This window comes from Littorina saxatilis, linkage group LG5 (genome assembly GCF_037325665.1).
Source record: "Littorina saxatilis isolate snail1 linkage group LG5, US_GU_Lsax_2.0, whole genome shotgun sequence".
NCBI lineage: Eukaryota > Metazoa > Mollusca > Gastropoda > Littorinimorpha > Littorinidae > Littorina > Littorina saxatilis.
The window spans coordinates 8,969,498-8,988,129 of NC_090249.1; the positions used below are offsets into that span (position 1 = coordinate 8,969,498).

Genomic DNA, 18,632 nt, shown 5'->3' on the forward strand with positions numbered 1-18,632 from the left:
CACTTCTTCACCCCGGCGATCCATCTGACTGTAACCCCAACTCTGGGAGTGAGAGTTGAAATCCCCTACTGCGAGAAAGCTCGAGTCTGGGACTTCGATGGTGTCAAGGGATAGTGGACGGTCGTTGGGGCAGTAAAAGTTCAGGATCTGCAACTCTGTGTCATTCAGTTTGGCCCGAATCATCTGGTACTCTGCTCCCTCCATGTGGACGGCTGTTTCGCAGGCTTGGATGTTGTTCCTAACTAGTGTCAGGACTCCGCCTTTGCGTCTGTCAGCTCTGTCCTGTCTGAAGCACTGGTAGCCTCTGACCTTGAAGGTTTTTCCCATCAGCAGGTGGGTTTCTTGAATGCAGCAGACGTTGATGCTCCTTTCATGCAAGATATGTTCTAGCTCTGTCTTCTTGTTCATGACTCCTTCTGCATTCCAATGCATCACCATAAAAGGTTGACGCTTCTTGGATGTTGAAGTGGTTGTTGTGCTACCAGTCGCATTCCTCCTCCGTCCCCTGGCGCAGCAAGACGGACGAGAGGGACCTCCAGTAGCTGAGGTTGGGCTCCTTTGAGGCTTGGAGCCCGGCGCTGCCTCACCCCGGAGGGACCTCAGTGGGCGAGCGCCATGAGTGTCGCTTCTATCTGATGGTGTCATGGTTGGCGTTGATGTGTGGTACCATGGTTTATTAGAGTGCGCCGTGCAGCCCACTACCTCCGTCTTCAGCACTCGAGGTTTCTGTCGGGGTTGCTTTACCCTTAGCTCATGGCCCGTACGTCCTACCCTGAGAGCACAGGGGGGAGGATTTGCCGGGATCCCACCCGGGGCTAGGGTTTTAATGCGCCCATAGTCGCATTAGATGAGTCCCGTCGAAGGGCGATGGAGCATTTCGAAGAGAGTAGCAGTGCCGCCTGCTTCCCCACTCCACCCTGGTAGGAAACACCGCCAGTTTGGTCCGCGGCCGCAAGCGGCTGGTCTTCATATCTGAAGTCCGTTCCCCAATCCGCCACCCGGGGACGCGCTGGGTTGGGGGTGGTCGCCCCGCTGAAAGTCCCACACTGGGTTAAAGAAGTTCAGCCTTTCCCAGATCAGTTTTTCTAACAAGACATTCATAAAATATGTTTGCTCCTTTTCCACCAGATATCAAAAGAGAAAGTGCTTTGTTAATGTCCATTGATTTTTTTGATTCAATAACAATATTTTTTTTCCGCATATAACTCTTGATTGTGCTTATACAACCGTAATATCCCAGAAAAGTTGTCTCAACTTGCAATATTTCTTTAAACTCATTAAAACTTTCCATTCTCCTTTAATAAATCTTTTACGTACAATATACCATTTTCAGTCCAATCCACAAAATGAAACGCTTTGTTATTAATCTTGAATTTGGTATTGAGGAAAAGTGGTTCTATCAACAGTTCTTCAGATGTAGTGATCTCTGTTTTAAAATAAACTTCTTCATAAGCTTCAAATACATTTTTCCAAAACAAGTTTACTGTACAGTCGTTAAATAATTTCCCTGCAAACTTTGACACCAGTGCTAATTTAGGGCATCTTATCAATAATATTTCTTTCCATTTTGGATTGTATGTTGTGTTCAGAACTTTCTTCATCCAATTTAGTTTTAAGGAATGAATATAAGCCTTAATGGACGGAATATTTATACTGTACGTCCTTCTTCTATCTTGTGGATAGCCATTGTTCTTTTTATTTTGTCTCTTTTTATCCCATACAAATTCAAAGCACATTTGTTGTATTTGTTGGACAATTGTATCTGGTGGGTTTGGAAGCTTGATCCACAAATAAACAAGTTTGGACAGTACAAGTGATTTCAGGACTGCTACTCTTCCTATCGGTGTAGTTGACCGTTTTGCCCATGTATTAAATAACTTTTTTGCTTCATTAAACTTATCACTTATGTTCATCTCTGCCATACTTGACAAATCGTTGTTAAACCAGAGCCCCAGTATTTTAAATTTGTTAGGATTCCAACACATGTTCAGATGTGTGAGAAACACTACTTTGCTATTTCTTTTTCCCCCAAGCCAAACGTTACATGTTTTATCATAATTGAGTTTTAACCCGGATAAATTCTTAAACAATTCTAACTCATAAAACAATGTTTCCATCAAGCAAAAAATAAGTGTCATCTGCAAACTGACTTACTTTACACTCAGTATTTTCTGATATTTCTATTTCTTTAATCTGACCGTTCTCCCTTATCCCACATGCTAACAATTCTGTACACAAAATAAACAAATAAGGTGATATTGGATCTCCCTGACGACAGCCACGCTCAATTGGAAAGCTCGTGGACATTCATTCTGTCGTTTTTGAGAAATGCTGTTCACACACACACACACACACACACACACACACACACACACACACACACACACACACACACACACACACACACACACACACACACACACACACATATTTTTACCTATGTTTTAGCCATTAAGTTTACTTAGCAGTTGAAGTAAATTGTTCCATTTTGTGTTTGTTCTGTCTGTCAGCTAGTTTGAAGTGTAGAGGAAGGTCATTTCATTTTTATGTGGCAGCGAACCTTTCAAGAACCATGCAGAGCTCGCTGAAAACTAGCGCCCTGGGAGAACTTTGTGTGTTTAGATTAAAGCACGGTATACAGCAACAATTTAGTTGTGAGTGTGTTATGGTACATTAACTTTTCGGGGAATCATTCTACCGTGCCTCGACTGTAGTGTCTGCTAAGTTACTGCGGAGAATGTTCAGCATATTGCAAGTGTCTCAGATGATTTTATGTTGGGTTAAGAGTATGTAAACTAGGTTGAAACCGAACACCAAGTCCTTAGAAAAATGCTCCCGCAGTGGGGCACTGCGGTTATGAAATTAAAGGCCCCTCCTGTTTTTGGAACCGCAGGAGCTTTCTAGTTTGCTGTTAGGTAGATTTTTGGTTCCTCTTTCCTGTCATGCTCTCTTTTTCTTCATGAATTCTTTTCTTTTTTCTGCCTTCTTGCTCATTCACCTGTATTTTTTCCAAAAATCTCTTCTCTTGCCGCTTGTCTCGCGATTCATGTATAGTTTAATCTGTTAGTGTTCTGATGTAAGTCCAGCAGTAGATAGGTTAAGCCTATTTTAACATACTGGAAACTGGTAATCTTCCAGTAGGTATTAATTTAGTTTTACTAAAGCCTGCTGGGACACAAGTAATGGGTTAGTGCATTTGTAAACAGGAATCGCTTGACAAGTGGCCCCCTTCATCCCCCCCTTCCTCGTCCTGATATGGCTCTGCGTAGTCGGCTGGACGTTAAGCAACAAATAAACAAACAAACAAACAATTAGAAAAATGCACGGGGGGGGGGGGGGGGGGGGGTGGAGGGGGAGGTTGACACTTAATTTTTGAAAACTGATATATTTTTTAGAAGTGATTTTACAAAGTGTATCTACATGTTTTGACCAAGACAGGTTATTATCAATGGTTATTCCCAAAACTTTATGGTTATCAACTTCAGTTACATCTTGATTTTGTATTTGCAGTTTCGGAAATCTGGATGATAGATTTTGTCATTTTTGTCTAGTGGTTAGAAGCATGCATTTACTGTAGTTTTATTTGGGTTCAGTGACATATGGTTTAGTCTGATCATTCCAGCAATCGATCAATGTTTTCTTGGAGGACTCTTGCTAGTTCACTTAGATCTTTGTGACTAGAATGAATTGTAGTATCATCTGCAAATAGTTCACACATACATTTAACAAATAATGGTAGGTCATTAATATAGGTAGAAAGTAAAGGACCAAGGACGTATGCGTTCATAGTTTACTGAGGTTCTGACTACTTAGGTTCTGAGGTTCGAGTAAATCAAATCAAATCAAATTATATTTTTCGAGGGTTGTGGCATAAGCAATACAACGAGCTTTTTTTCAACCAGCCCTCGCCCAGAGAGGGGACTAATCTAATCACATATTTACATGGATATTCACGTAGAACAAAAGGTAGAGAAAAACAACAACATATGAATATTTACATATTACATATTATACACAAATATATGTAACGTAGTATGCGCGCCTTCGTGTGCGAGGCTGGTACTACAAATTGTTCATACGAAATGACAAACACAAGTTACAAGCGATAACGCGCAAAAATACTGGTTTATTACTTTGCATCTGATCAGTATTGTATATTGATTACAGTACTACGTATTGCGTAATTCAGTATTGCATATTGCGGTAAAAAACTAAACAGAAAGAAAAAGAGAAAAGAAAACAAAGTATTAGACATGGCAAAGATATCAAAAATGCATAAACAAAACGCAAGAAACAAAAACGGGAAAAATAAACAATCACAAAACAGGCGAAGACAAACAGACAAGAAAGTTACAATACCAAACACTCGTTGGTTAATCCTTTAACAGTAAGAAAGGATTACGTTCCTTACGTTAAATACAATAAACACTAAGAATACTCGAGAAACTTAGCATGAACACGTTTAAATCCAAAATGGCTACTTTAAGGAAAATACAAAATGTTGACTCATCAGGCCACGAATACAATAGCAAACTGTCATACTAAAAAGTCTCTAAACGACAACGTTCCTGCGTTAATCAAAGTCACAAACAAGATATTTACTCATCCAATTTCCCCCAATAGCGTTATTAGAAATAAGCTCGTTTACAAACGATCACCACAGACCGCAAGCTCTTTTACCTAAATTCCTTTAACGTAAGGCTAGGATAAGTCAGAGAAAACGTTTCACTTCGAACTTCGTTAACCACAGAAAACACAAGTTATCATTACAAACATTAGCGACTTTCTAGCGTCTACAAATCATTGCTGTACGTTTCACAAAACTAGAACAGTTGAACACACAATAAAGAAACACTACAAGTCAGACTTCCAACTCACGTTATACGTAAACAACTCACAAAGTCATTACAAAATGGCGACCAAAATACAACACAAACAAGTAACAACAAAATTACCTTGTGCGCTGTGTGGGTTGACCATGGAGCAGTACCAAAACTGTAGCCTCTCAACGAAGGGCACAAAACAATTCACAAGTTTCAATAAAACTGTATCCAAAACACGTTCACGTTGACAATATCCAAATTGTTCACGTTGACTTTAAGACATTACAAGAAGAACTCCATCAGCTCACTTGCTAACTTTGATAAGTTACATAAAACATCCAAACGCTTCCATAAAACCCTCAGATCGACTGAAGAGAGGAAGTCAAACAGTGGTATTTATGGAAACAAAAACCTAACATGGAATAGTTATTCAAAAGTCAAAGGTCACCATATTGACCAACCAACAACATTCCTAAGACAGAATCGGGTGAGACTACTATTTTACAACCAATCAGTAACCGATCACGCACTTCGTGCATGCTCAAAACTTAAAACGGTATATTTTACAGAAAGAAGATCAAGGAACTAGCTGACATTAAAAACTAACAAGAAGAGCAAAGCCCATACGACTCACATGCTTGACCTTGACCTTTACATGACCTTGACCTTCAGGGTCAAGGTCAAATAACTAAACCAAGCAATATCATACACTAAGAACTGCTTTACACATTTTTCCTACCAAAATACATGTGACCTTGACCCAAGGTCAAGGTCATCCAAGGTCATGCAACACAAACCTGTTAATTCAAGACATAGGAAGTACAATGGTGCTTATTGGCTCTTTCTACCATGAGATATGGTCACTTTTAGTGGTTCACTACCTTATTTTGGTCCCATTTCATAAGGGTCAAAGTGACCTTGACCTTGATCATATGTGACCAAATGTGTCTCATGATGAAAGCATAACATGTGCCCCACATAATTTTTAAGTTTGAAACAGTTATCTTCCATAGTTCAGGGTCAAGGTCACTTCAAAATATGTATACAATCCAACTTTAAAGGACCCTTGCGACCTTGACCTTGAAGCAAGGTCAACCAAACTGGTGTCCAAAGATAGGGCTTACATTGCCCTGTATAGCATACATAGCTAAGGTTGCCATTCTCGATAACTTCAGAAAAAAATGCGAAAATGTGAAAAATGGTCGTTTTTAAGACAACAATTACGGCCCCTGTGACCGTGAACTTGAAGTGAGGTCAAGTTGCCGCACATGTTTTTTGAGATCTTGTAACCATACACCATCAGGCCACATCAGGTGTTGATAGACTTAATAGTGTCCAAGAAATATCCAACGTTAAATTTTTTCGGACGGACGGACGGACGACTCGGGTGAGTACATAGACTCACTTTTGCTTCGCATGTGAGTCAAAAACACGTGAGTCACACGTATTCTAAAACTTACAACGCAGTTTCGCAGGGCTCACCCCAAAACCAAGACACGGAAAAGAGCACGTGAATCTCACGCGTGTTCTAAAACTAACGACGCAGTTTTGCAACGCTCCGACCAAAACCAGGTCACAACAAGGAGCACGATAAAACACCGTTTTCTTGCTTTACACCGTAAAATGGTTTGAGCAAACGTAAAATCAACAAAAAATAGGTGAATGCATGCCACATCGGCATGCACACGTAGTGAAAACAATGCTGAATACACATGCATGAGTAAATGTGTTATTAAAGCTTTGAGTGTTTTTGTGTGGATATAATGAACAGTGATGCTTTGGACAAATGAAAATATAACTAAACGAAGTCTTCCATCACTGTGATTTTTCGTAATTTAACATTAAATACAATGAAAGGTGTTTTTTGAAAGTATTGAGACTCATTGGGACTCTCACAAATTCCGGGAGAGAATTCCACAGGACGCTACCAGAATAGGCTAAGCTTGACTTGAAGAGATCTATCCTTGGAATTGGGACGTTAAACTTTCGGTTTGGTTTGACTTTAATGTTTGCAACGAAAGTTCGTGGTGCACGGAAAGTATTTTGTGAAGGAGCACGCCTTCATTTAATTTAAATCTTTCTTTTAAAGAGAGAGAGAGAGAGAGAGAGAGAGAGAGAGAGAGAGAGAGAGAGAGAGAGAGAGAGAGAGAGAGAGAGAGAGAGAGAGAGAGAGGTTGGGTTTTGTCCACTAGAGGTCCATTGACTGACTCAGCCATGAATCAATCAGTCATTTTGCAAATCAATCAGTCAAGAAAAAAAACTTTCCTTCTGCCACGGGACTAAGAAAACAAACTGAATGTCCCCCATCCAATGATGTTGGTTGCATTGTTTTTCTTTTTTCGCCAAAATAAGACGAGCTGACTGACTCTGCTGCATGTCTATTGGTCAACTGACGTTTTGAGACCCATGTGTGTCGGTCTTTTCCGAATTTAACATGGCAAAAGACCGATGACCGACGCCCAAGCCAATCAGAGAGAGAGAGAGAGAGAGAGAGAGAGAGAGAGCAGGGTATTTTTTCTTATAATTGTAATGCAGTAATGCGGGTTCTACATGGGACGTTCCACCAGTTTACCACTTTCCGTCACTCCGGCCAAGAGGGCAGCATCATTGTGCATGTTGTAGTCAGAACAGATGGTGGGCCAGAGAACCTCAGTAAACTGACTATACATGAACGCATATCAGATTTGAGTGCTTTTGACTTTTGTGCAGGCCAAAGCTGTCTTTTGATACCGTGTTTTTTCGTGTCTATAGTGATGATCACGCGACTAAGGTTCAGTGAATTTTGGCCCGTATTTACTTACGTTATAGGTACATTATTTGATTAACTGTGCGCTTAGAAGAATCAGACGAAAGCTTAGTACCTTACAAATTCAACACTACCGACCATGGTTTCGGAAAGGTGTGCCGAAGCACAATCTCTGGAAGCTTTAAAATTCAGCTCAAGATCTCACTGAGAGGCTGTCAGTTTTAAAGAACCCCCAGCTAATGAAGTGGATGCAGCGCTGGCTAGTTGTTGAGGGCGTTTTTTTGTTGCCATCTCGTATTGATTTCTGCGGCCTTCTGCACCCCAGGCACCCACATGGCATAGTTACCCCCTATCTTGCGCATCGGCTGATGCTGTCAGCTGGTCTCTGAATAGCTAAAGAGTTCATTCCTTTCAACTCACTGCCGCCTCACCATCACGGACAGCGCTATTTACCGCCCGAAACACACTGAGTTTGCTGCATTTTTGTCTTTTTCACTATTCTCTTTAAACTAAAGTGATTATGTCTAACAAGAAAAATGTCTCCCATTGCCCCACAAAATATACTGTTCAGGTTGGGGGTTGTAATTATGTGAGCACACACCAGGAATACCTTAAAATAACCGTTTGAGCGCTGAGCTACTCAAATTGAAAATGGCTGTGTTTTGAGTAGGCAGCCCAGATTCTCATTGTGACTTTCTTTGCGCCAGTCATAATTTTCGTCCTACCTTTCGCTGATTAAAATTCATTTAATTATTTGGCATAGTTCGGAGCAGTTTTGAGCAAATCACTGCGGGTGTTTCTAAATCAGTTACAGTACAGTGAATGTTCTTGAATTTTTTAAGGTCCAAATCGTAAAATAAAACTGTCCAAAATGGCGCCTAAAGTGTACTATCTTTAATAGGGGGGGGGGGGGGGGGGGGATTTTAAAACACACGAAAGAATGACTGATCAAGGATCTATATTTCTGTGTCCATCCACTTCAGGCAAGTCTTTCACAGTTTGATACCTTTGAAGTCACCAGAGAGAGAGACAGAGACAGAGAGATTAAATCAAATCAAATTTTATTTTGTGGGTTATGGCATAAGCATTGCAAACGAACTTTTTTTCGCCCAGCCCTCGCCCAGAGAGGGACTACTTTAATCTCATATTTACACTAACATTCACGGAGAGAGAGAGAGAGAGAGAGAGACAGAGAGAGAGAGAGAGAGAGAGAGAGAGAGAGAGAGAGAGTTGCCCAACTTTATGACCCAGCCTGGGAAGCCTCCCCGGAGTAATTATGTTCTTGTGCTGTTGAGATCAATGCCTCATTAAGAAGGTGTTAGAATGTTGCTTTCCTCTTTCTGTTAGCCTGTTCAGCTGTACACTCTTCAAAAAAAGTTAAGGATCACTTTTTAACAAGCACGCCACACAAAACAGACAAGACCGAATTCTTTCTTTTTTTTAAAATTATATAATTGAACAACCAAGGAGTAATGACACACAAAGCAAAGATCGAATGCGGCAGCGACAATTTAGCTAGAGTGTGTCAAACGTGACAACCCTCGAAAATGGAATTCACAACAATGTGAATCAGTGTCAATAACGCGTGTGCCCTCCGTTGTGTGCCAGGCATTCAACACATCGTTGGTGCATGGAGTGGATCAGGTTGCATATGAATGCTCTGGGAACTCCATTCCACTCCTGCTGGAGCAATTGCAGCAGTTGACCCAGATTGGCAGGAGGAGGGTGATGTTGCTGTACCCGACGACAAAGCTCGTCCCACATGTGCTCTATGGGGTTCAGGTCCGGGCTGTTGGCTGGCCACAGCATCCTGTTGACCCTGACCTGCTGGATGAAGGTGTTTACAGCTGCAGAGCGATGGGGAGGTGCGTTGTCATCCTGAAGAATCGCACGAGGGCCGATCGCTTGGAGGGCTGGAACGACCAGGGGTTGCAGGATCTCATTCTGGTAGCGGACACCGGTCAAGTTGCCCACTACATGGTACAGAGGTGTCTTTAGACGTGTGCTGATCCCTCCCCAGACCATCACAGAGCCTCCGCCAAAACGCTGTCGTTCCAGAACAGCGCCTTCTGCGAAGCGCTCTCCGCGACGCCTCCATACTCGGATGCGACAATCAGCAGGTTCCAAGCAAAAGCGGGACTATCTGTAAACAACACCTGAGCCCATGCACCGCTGACGTTGCCACCTTACATGTTGAGTGCACCAGCCTCGGCGAGCTGCTCGGTGATTAGCAGTCAGGGTTGTTCCTCGGACTGGACGCCTTGCACGCAAGCCAAAGTTGTGTAAGCGGTTTCGGATCGTCTGACCACTAACAACAGTGTTGGTGGTAGCTTGTAGGCGTTGCCTAATGTTGTTTGCCGTAGCCATTCTTTGTTGCATGGCCTGCCTCTGAATGAAGCGATCCTCTCTTTGTGTGGTGACTCTGGGCCGACCAGAACGTTGTCGCTCCTGCACTCTTCCAGTTGCGTGGAATCTCTGTTTTAGTCTGATGATGACAGAGGGAGCCACTGCAAGCCTCTGGACCACTTGCCTGGCAGCAACACCGTCTTGTAGCCATCCTATTGTCCTTCCTCTATCCAAATCGCTTAGTTTTCTTCGTGGGGGCATGTTGCCACTGTGCATAATTGTGTCAGCGTGTCAACCTTTAAACATAAGCTGGTGAGCAATGTTCATAGCCAGGACCCTGTTGTAGCACGTGCATCACAACCTTTTGCCCTGGCATGCGTTCCACAAATTTCATAGGGCTATAAAAAACACCCTTTTTCTTCCAAAATGCAGAAGCTTTTGAGAAGTCCCACAAAGGGAAATATACTGTTCAAAAAAAGAAACGCATAGCTTGTAATATTTGGTTAATTTAGTTATATGGCTACAAGGATATCCACCAAACTGCAGAAAATGTTTATCTGGTCGTCGACCTTTCGTCCATTGCCACAAGTGAGCTCTGCACGTGACGCATGCGTTATCAGTGGCTACAATGTCAAAATTGCTCATTTGGCATGACCACTCGTCATGCTTCAGTGTAATCTCGTGAAACTCGGGGAATATTGAGCTCTCACCATGTCTTCCAAAACCCATAAAAGCGGATTGTTCGCCACAAAGAAATCAGACGACAATTCAGCGACGAAAGATGGCCCGATTGAGCAGAGAAGACCGCCAAATTGCATTGGGTCGTTTACAAGCAGGCCAAAGTCAAAGTGCAATCGCCAGGCACTTCCACGTGTCCCAGAGCACCATCAGTAGACTGTGGGTCAGGTTTCAAGCCACTGGCTCCGTTGCTGACTTGCCACGAGCGGGAAGACCAAGGGCGACAACTGCTGCTCACGACCGCTTCATACGGCTCCGCCACCTCCGGAATCGTTTCCTGTCGGCCTCATCTTCTGTCCAGGCTCTCCCCGGGCCACACCGATTATCGGACCAGACCGTGCGGAACCGCCTGCATGAAGCTGGTTTGAGAGCTCGCAGACCTCACAGAGGAGCTGTCCTCACCCGCCGCCATCGCCAGAACCGAGTGCAGTGGGGCAACCAGCACCTTCGCTGGACCGTCCGGAATCACTGGAGACACGTGTGGTTCAGCGACGAGTCCTACTTCCTGCTCCAGCGACATGATGGTCGGAGGAGGGTCTACCGGAGAGTAAACGAACGTTACGCGCCCAACTGTGTGGATGAGGCACCCGTTCATGGTGGTGGAGGCGTCATGGTGTGGGGGGCGATCAATACCGCTGGAAGGAGCACCCTGGTGCACGTCCAAGAGCGCATAACTGCCCAGCGATACGTGGAGGAAATTCTGTGCCCACACGCCCTTCCTCTTCTGGCTGACCAGGATGCCATATTCCAGCAGGACAACGCTCGCCCGCACACAGCACGACTCACCACCCAGTTCCTCACCGACCACCATGTCCAGGTGCTTCCCTGGCCATCCATGTCGCCAGACATAAACCCGATAGAACACCTCTGGGATGAATTGGACAGACGTGTGCGCAGGCGAGAAGAAGCGCCGGCAAATCACCGCGATCTATTGCAGGCACTTCAGGAGGAGTGGGACACCATCCCACAGCAGGATATCCGGCATCTGATCCAGTCCATGCCCAGAAGGTGCCGGGCAGTTGTTGCTGCTCAAGGCAGTCACACCCCCTACTGACTTGACAGCCTCGGCACCCAATCGTATTGATTGACTGATTGATTTGAAGATGCAAATGAACTGTGTGTGCATTCAACTGTGTCCATACCAAATTTCAAACAAATAATCTAAATATTGGATTTTCTGTTAATTTTTTCGAAAAATAAAACAAATTTGGCAAGTAGCAACTATGCGTTTCTTTTTTTGAACAGTATAACTCTGCCTGCCAAACAAAATTCTAGGTCAAGACTCATTGTTCATTTGTTAATTCAAACACATTAATCTTTTAATTATTATGTCGATGTTTAATTTTTTGGCAATTTTTTATAATTAGATCCGTTTTTTCAACCGATCCTTAACCTTTTTTTGAAAAGTGTATGTGTTTAAGATTGTGATTTTTTTACTTGCCTTGACCAATGAGATGCAATGCTAGTCTTGATCAGTCTTGTTAGTTCACTTCTTATTGGTAGCTTTGCTCACATTCATTTCTATGTCAGTTATACATGTGTATTTTGGACTGGTGCTCTGTCATACTATTGAGACAGTATGATGTATAAACTACATTGTACTTGTAGTTTGGCCACACGGCCTTCTCTGCAGGAATTAAAGAGAAACCAGAACCAGCAATCATGGGTTTTTTCCGAGTTGTTGTACCCAGTCGGAAAGCTTCGGTCTGTGCCAATGAGCTCGTGTCCGCCAAAGACTGAGGCACCCACATGGTGTTCTCCTTACCTAGGGTACTTCTACTAGGTGACGACATTCACCTAGCAACCACCACTACTTCACTACCGTGCCTCCTCCTTCCACACCATCTATCTGTACCGTTAGAAAATTTGTTTCCGATTCATATTACGTACAACGAACCTGAGTTGTATGAGCATTTACTTTTCTTGTTATTCATACGGCAGACTTGTTCCTTCAAGAAGGTTGCAGTGAGCATGTACTTTTTGTGTGGTTGATTTTACGGTGAATTTAATGCCCTTTTTTGCCTCTTTGTTCCAGAACATTAAGAAATTGGTGCAAGAGGACACAGGGTCAGTGTGGAACAACACTACTAGTACATCTGCATGGTGCTGGTCAACTTCTCTCAAGGCAGAACATTGCCCCATGGGGTAGACTGCATCCATACAGCTCCCTGCAGATGTTCACACTTTGTCTCAGGCACTGAGAAGACGGTTTCTGTCTAAATGTTCTGTGGTTTTAACATGAATGGGTCACAAGGTGTTCAGAAACTCTCTATTGTCTGTTTTGGAACCAGTGAGACTGGGCATTTATATTTATACCACAGGAGACACCGTGGCACGTGACAAGTATTCTTCTGGTCTCAAACGTAAGTGCATGCACAAAAGGAAGCAAATAGAAAAGCTTTGGCAGTGATTTCCCTTAGTCTTTTGAAATATCCCAAAACAGTAGCTGAACTGGGAAAAGCCCTTGATTTGTGACTGCGGTGTGCAAATAATCTGTTGAGTATCAGCGAAGAGGCTAACAATGGGGAGAGTGAGTGACAACAGAGGATTACCTTTCATCTTGTGGCTGTTACACATCTTCCTGCTCCTGTGTCTGGGATCAGCCAATGCAATGTACAATGGCCGCCTTGGAGGTCAGTCTTTTCAAGTTACTCTGTGTTTTTATTTGTGTGTGTGTGAGCGTGCGTGCGTGCATGCATGTGTGTGTGTGTGTGTTTGTGTGTAAAAGAGACAATTTCAAATGGTTGTTATCACATGATTCTTTTTTTCACTGTGGCAAAGTATGGTTTGAAACACATGTAACAGTGAGATGCAATAATAGTTCACTGCAGCTGCTCTGCATTGACAAGAGTTGTCTCTCAGCCTTGAGTGTGAGCTATTTATAGTAGCTCTACGTTTCTCGTGCGTCAGTGAGAGAGCTCACATCTGTCCGATGTAGAGAGCTGTTTGTGATAGGGTCTGGCTGCTGTTGTGTCCTTGTACGCTTTTGAAAACCATAGTGTTCAAATAGCAGTTTTAATAGGGCTATTTGTATAGCCCAAACTCATTCTTGTTTCTCCAAAGGCAAAGGTAATCAGAGTGTTAAGACCATGTCAGACGCACAACACAAAACAGTGTTTTCTTTCAAAACAAAGACAAAACAGTGTTTTCTTTCAAAACATCCCCCAAAACGCGTTTCAGAAAACACTGTTTCGTGTTTTCGCATCGTGTTTTGGGTGAGCATGCTCTAAGATCTGAAAACTCGTTTTGGTAGTCAGCCAATGAGCGCGGACGATCAACTCACGTGACTCGGTTTCCAGCACCACGGAGATAGAAAAAAAATGGCCGACTCAGATCACAGGCGGAAGGTATCGTCCACTGGACTACTACTATCACAGAAAGACTATGAAGGTATGTCACTGATCACCTTCGAGTCTTCTGTGTTCTTGGAGTCGCTTCCTGGGGAAAAATATTGTTCAAGACGGTTTGCCTCTTCCTACAGTCTGTGTAAGGTCAAATAAATACAGTTGAATGATTGTTTGAACTATTATGTGCCTTTAGTTTTCAGCTTCCATCCGCTGCAGGTTGTTTTTAACCATCATTTGGACGAATCTTCGTTTGCGAGCCGCTAATCCACTTGGGGACAAATCATGTATCCGCACCGAATATGCATACCAGCGCTCATCGGTTAATAACAGGATATTCGATGATTATTTTCCCGTGGGTAGCTTCCCCTTTGCTGCACAATATTTACATATATGATGTTGTGACAAAAGGTCGTGGCAAAAAGAGTAGAAAAATCAAAAATCTAAAAATATTTTTTGACACAAGTGCATTTTTATGCTGAATGTTTCATATTTTCATTACATAAAATAAAATAGGAAAAGATAGTTTGGTCAGCGGATTCTGTAGAATAAGCATATTTTGTTAACAATCTGACAGATGTTGGTCGTGATGCTGGACATACCATTTGATTGATTTACCTCCATAAATGAAACTTCTGCAATCCAAATACCTTTTATAAATCAAAAGAAAGTACAACACCAGTGAATTACACGCAAACAATTCCAAAACCAACTTACATTATTTATTTTTTATACATGATGTTATGTCCAACATCACAACCGACATAAACATCACATTTCCGTTTGATGTGTTTACGAAATAAATGACAAAAGAACACTTCTGTCAGTTAAAATCAAGGATATGTAATTCCTTTTACATAAAAACACACACAAAAGAGCTCACAAACTTCAAATTACCATGATCATGGCACTTTTTGAGTCGGTTGTGATGATTAGGCGATGGACAAACTTGATGCTTGTCATTTCATTTTCAACAAAAGAGAATACAAAAAACAATTTTGGGGGGCTATTACCTAACTACTACAGATCTAGTATTTGCAAAAAAACATAAAGGGGACTGGAAGAGCCTTTGTTACGATGACTGTGCTTAATCTTATGGTCGGTTGTGATGACATAGCGATGGACAAACAAAATTAACCATAACACTTAAAGTTAAAACTAAAAGACAGACAACTCTTTTTCTGTCTTATTTTGCATTCTCTCTCTCTCTCCATATATAATACTAATAATATGCAAAACAAAACCCATAAAGAGGACTGGAAGAGCCTTTGGTTTATGGCTTAGCATGTTATCGTAGCGAACGTTCGCAAGCTCTTTCCTCTGTGCAACTCACGACAGGCCTGGAAAAAGTCATAATTAATTTGTAGCTTAAGTTAAATAATGGGAAAATGGGAAAATGCTGTAGAGTGGGAAAGCATCTTAAATGCACCTTCATCGGCGATGATCAGGACTCTGCAGTAATCTGGACTACAACATAAATTGTTTAGGCTACGTTAATTCAATATAAGTTATAAGCCCATAACTATAGCTTATGTAACTCTGTAAGCAAGCACACACACACACACATACACACACACACACACAGAGCCTGCACTGACAGTGACACCCAACATTTTTTTTTTTACTTAAAAGTTAAACTGAGTTTTTAGGCCATGACCTACTGGTAGGCCTACTACAACTAGTGTCGTCTGATAATCAATTGACAACTGACCTACTTCTTTACTACTACTTTAAAAGAAGGGAAAACAGCTTACAACAACAAAAATTCAAAAAAATATACCAAAGAAATGTAAGGTCAGTTGGTTATGACAGTGAACATAGCAAGTTTGTCTCCTGGAAAAATCATCACAACCAACATAGCAAAGAGTTTGTCTTCTGGAGAAGTCATCACAACCGACAGTAAACTATGTGTGGATTGGAAATATTCATGCAGAAATTCATTCCGTTGCTTGTCGTCAATAATTAGCTGCTGTACAAAACATCGAACGAACACTTGCTTTCTCGAAACAGCCGTGAATTACATTTCGTATGTCGGTCATGTTCGGTTGTGACTTTGGACATACAAAATAATTTGTCCTCTCTCAGCTTTTTACCTATCGCACTCATTCGATGAGCGCGAACAACAAACAGAGAGCAGTGTGTCGTATTTTGATGCGCTCTGTTTCGTTTGAATAACATGCAAATTCGAAATGAGTTCAATGAAAAATTATTTCTAACAGATTGTTTGTCGGTTGTGATGTAAATGTCGGTTGTGACGTCAACTTGTAATTCAGAAAATACGGACAAACGAAGCTCTCTTACTTTCCCTTCTTCGACGCGCCATTTCCAAGAAAAACAAGCCTCGGTTTGAAATCAGTTGGGAGCGATGCTATTAAAACGTACGATCGGAAGTCAACGGAGAGTGTCAGTTGTTGAAAAATTCGTGATTGCTTGGTTGTGACGTCCGGACAAATGATTCGATGCTTAGCAAATTATTCGGCATATCTCTGTCATGTTTGTAAATTTCAAATGCCCAGCGATGTCAACTAATACATTAATTCTTTTTGTGTTCTGGAAACTGCAAAAGTTCGGACTGGAGCATAGATGATACATACACACGATGTCAAAACATCGTTGTCACTTCGGACAAACATCGTCACAACCAACAACCTGAAGTTAATTTCTCCGTTTCTAATTAAATATTTTTATATAGAAGCAGGTTTGTTTACACACATATTGATTTATTATTCTTATTTCCAGATTTACAATGCAGTTTGGTTTTGTGCATTAAAAAGAGTGTTCTGGGTTGATAACAAAAGTATGAGTTCTTGCTTATTGGTTTCGGCGGGAAATTTTTCCACAGTTTTTCACTTTCATCGTAGATTTAATTCACAAAGCTGTTGTTAAAACACACAATTTTATCGTAGGTATCTCTTCATCCTATTTTCAATCCAACAAACAAACACAGACACATACATGTTTTTGATAATGTTGTTTAATTGCTTACAAACACACATGGGGTCTGGAGCACGACCTTTTGTCACAACATCATATATATATGTTTTAGACCAATGAGCGCTGGTATGCATATTCGGTGCGGATACATGATTTGTCCCCAAGTGGATTAGTGGCTCGCAAACGAAGATTCGTCCAAATGATGGTTAAAAACAACCTGCAGCGGATGGAAGCTGAAAACTAAAGGCACATAATAGTTCAAACAATCATTCAACTGTATTTATTTGACCTTACACAGACTGTAGGAAGAGGCAAACCGTCTTGAACAATATTTTTCCCCAGGAAGCGACTCCAAGAACACAGAAGACTCGAAGGTGAGTGACATACCTAACTGTGATGGTAGTAGTCCAGTGGACGATACCTTCCGCCTGTGCTCAGATGTGGTACCGATTCAGGGTAGCATCGGACCCATGAATCCTATGGTGCGCCAAATTGATATTACTATCGTTAACAGTTATAAAGGGTTTTGAAACTATCATTAACTGTTATGACCATACAAAACAGACACCACCACACATAACAATACAGTGACTGAAACAGCCAAGCTTCACAAGGAGAATTAGGTTCTTCATTATTTATTTACAACAATTTCGGTTATGGCATGTATCTTGTAGTACGGGCACTGGTTGGGAAGTAAGGCATGGTTAGGTGAAGATGACACCAATCAGACAAAATATCAATTTTTTCCCGACCCCCCCAGTCTGCCAGCTAAGCGTGACCAGAAACCTTTATTATGGTGGCTTTACTTTGACTGAACAGAATCCACTGCTCACCGCGGTACCCACAGTATCTTACTGCCCTCGCGGCTGCCCTACCACCCAGGCCTCCATCCGTCACTCACTGCTTTACATCTACTGACAAACTGGAGGCACTGGACCACTGAACCAGGCCACTTTTGTGGTTTGTATTGGGCTCAACCATGGTCCAGGGGGCTAGACAAGCTTAATAAGCTCCAAAATTTACAAAATATAACTACCAATAAAATTGTTCCCCATTGGGAACCACATCTTCACCATAACCATGCCTAACTTCAGCCAACCGTACCAAAAACAAAGCAACAACAACAAAGAAAAAATACATATGCGCCGGTTAGAATTAAGCTGAATGATGGGCAAAATTGGAAGCTATACATACACACATATATACACAAGTTAGGATACCGCTGAATGATGGACTAGAAATTCTGCTCAAAACATACACACACCAGGTAGAACCAGAAGTGAGCGTAATCATGGACTAGGGATTCCGATGTAATTGACTCAATAAAAATTGAAGTGATGAAACGACAATACTGCAAAGAACATCCCAGACAATTCTAGTTCTTCCACAAGTGAAGGATAACTGGTGACCACTAAAATTCCGTTAAGTGAACAAGCTGCCCGGATGTCAAGCCTATCGGAAGCAGGAAGGGGATGGTGGGTGGAAAAACTAAACAAACTTACTGGGCCAAATAAAGGTGAGTAGCGAACCTGCATAGCCTATGCTTAGAAATACTTCACAAGATTTTCAAAACATGATGAATAGAACCAAGTTGACCAAATGTCAAGTTGGCAAGGCAGGATGTGAACATTTTTAGATCAAACAATCGCCAACTAAACTTCAGGCTTCCCCAGGCCTCGTAAACAATTGCTCAGAGTCTAT

The 18,632-nt window shown here is 42.0% G+C and overlaps 1 protein-coding gene across 2 annotated transcripts in view; it reads left to right on the forward strand.

Moving 5' to 3' along the window:
* LOC138966255 (cytokine receptor-like factor 1) overlaps positions 1–18,632 on the forward strand; it is a 104,145-nt gene that overhangs the window by 76,808 nt on the left and 8,705 nt on the right. For both annotated transcript variants that reach the window (XM_070338396.1, XM_070338397.1), the window contains exon 2: positions 12,689–13,286. In XM_070338396.1, coding sequence (XP_070194497.1) covers positions 13,175–13,286 — 112 coding nt within the window. In that variant the 5' untranslated portion in view covers positions 12,689–13,174. The remainder of the gene's footprint in view (positions 1–12,688; positions 13,287–18,632) is intronic.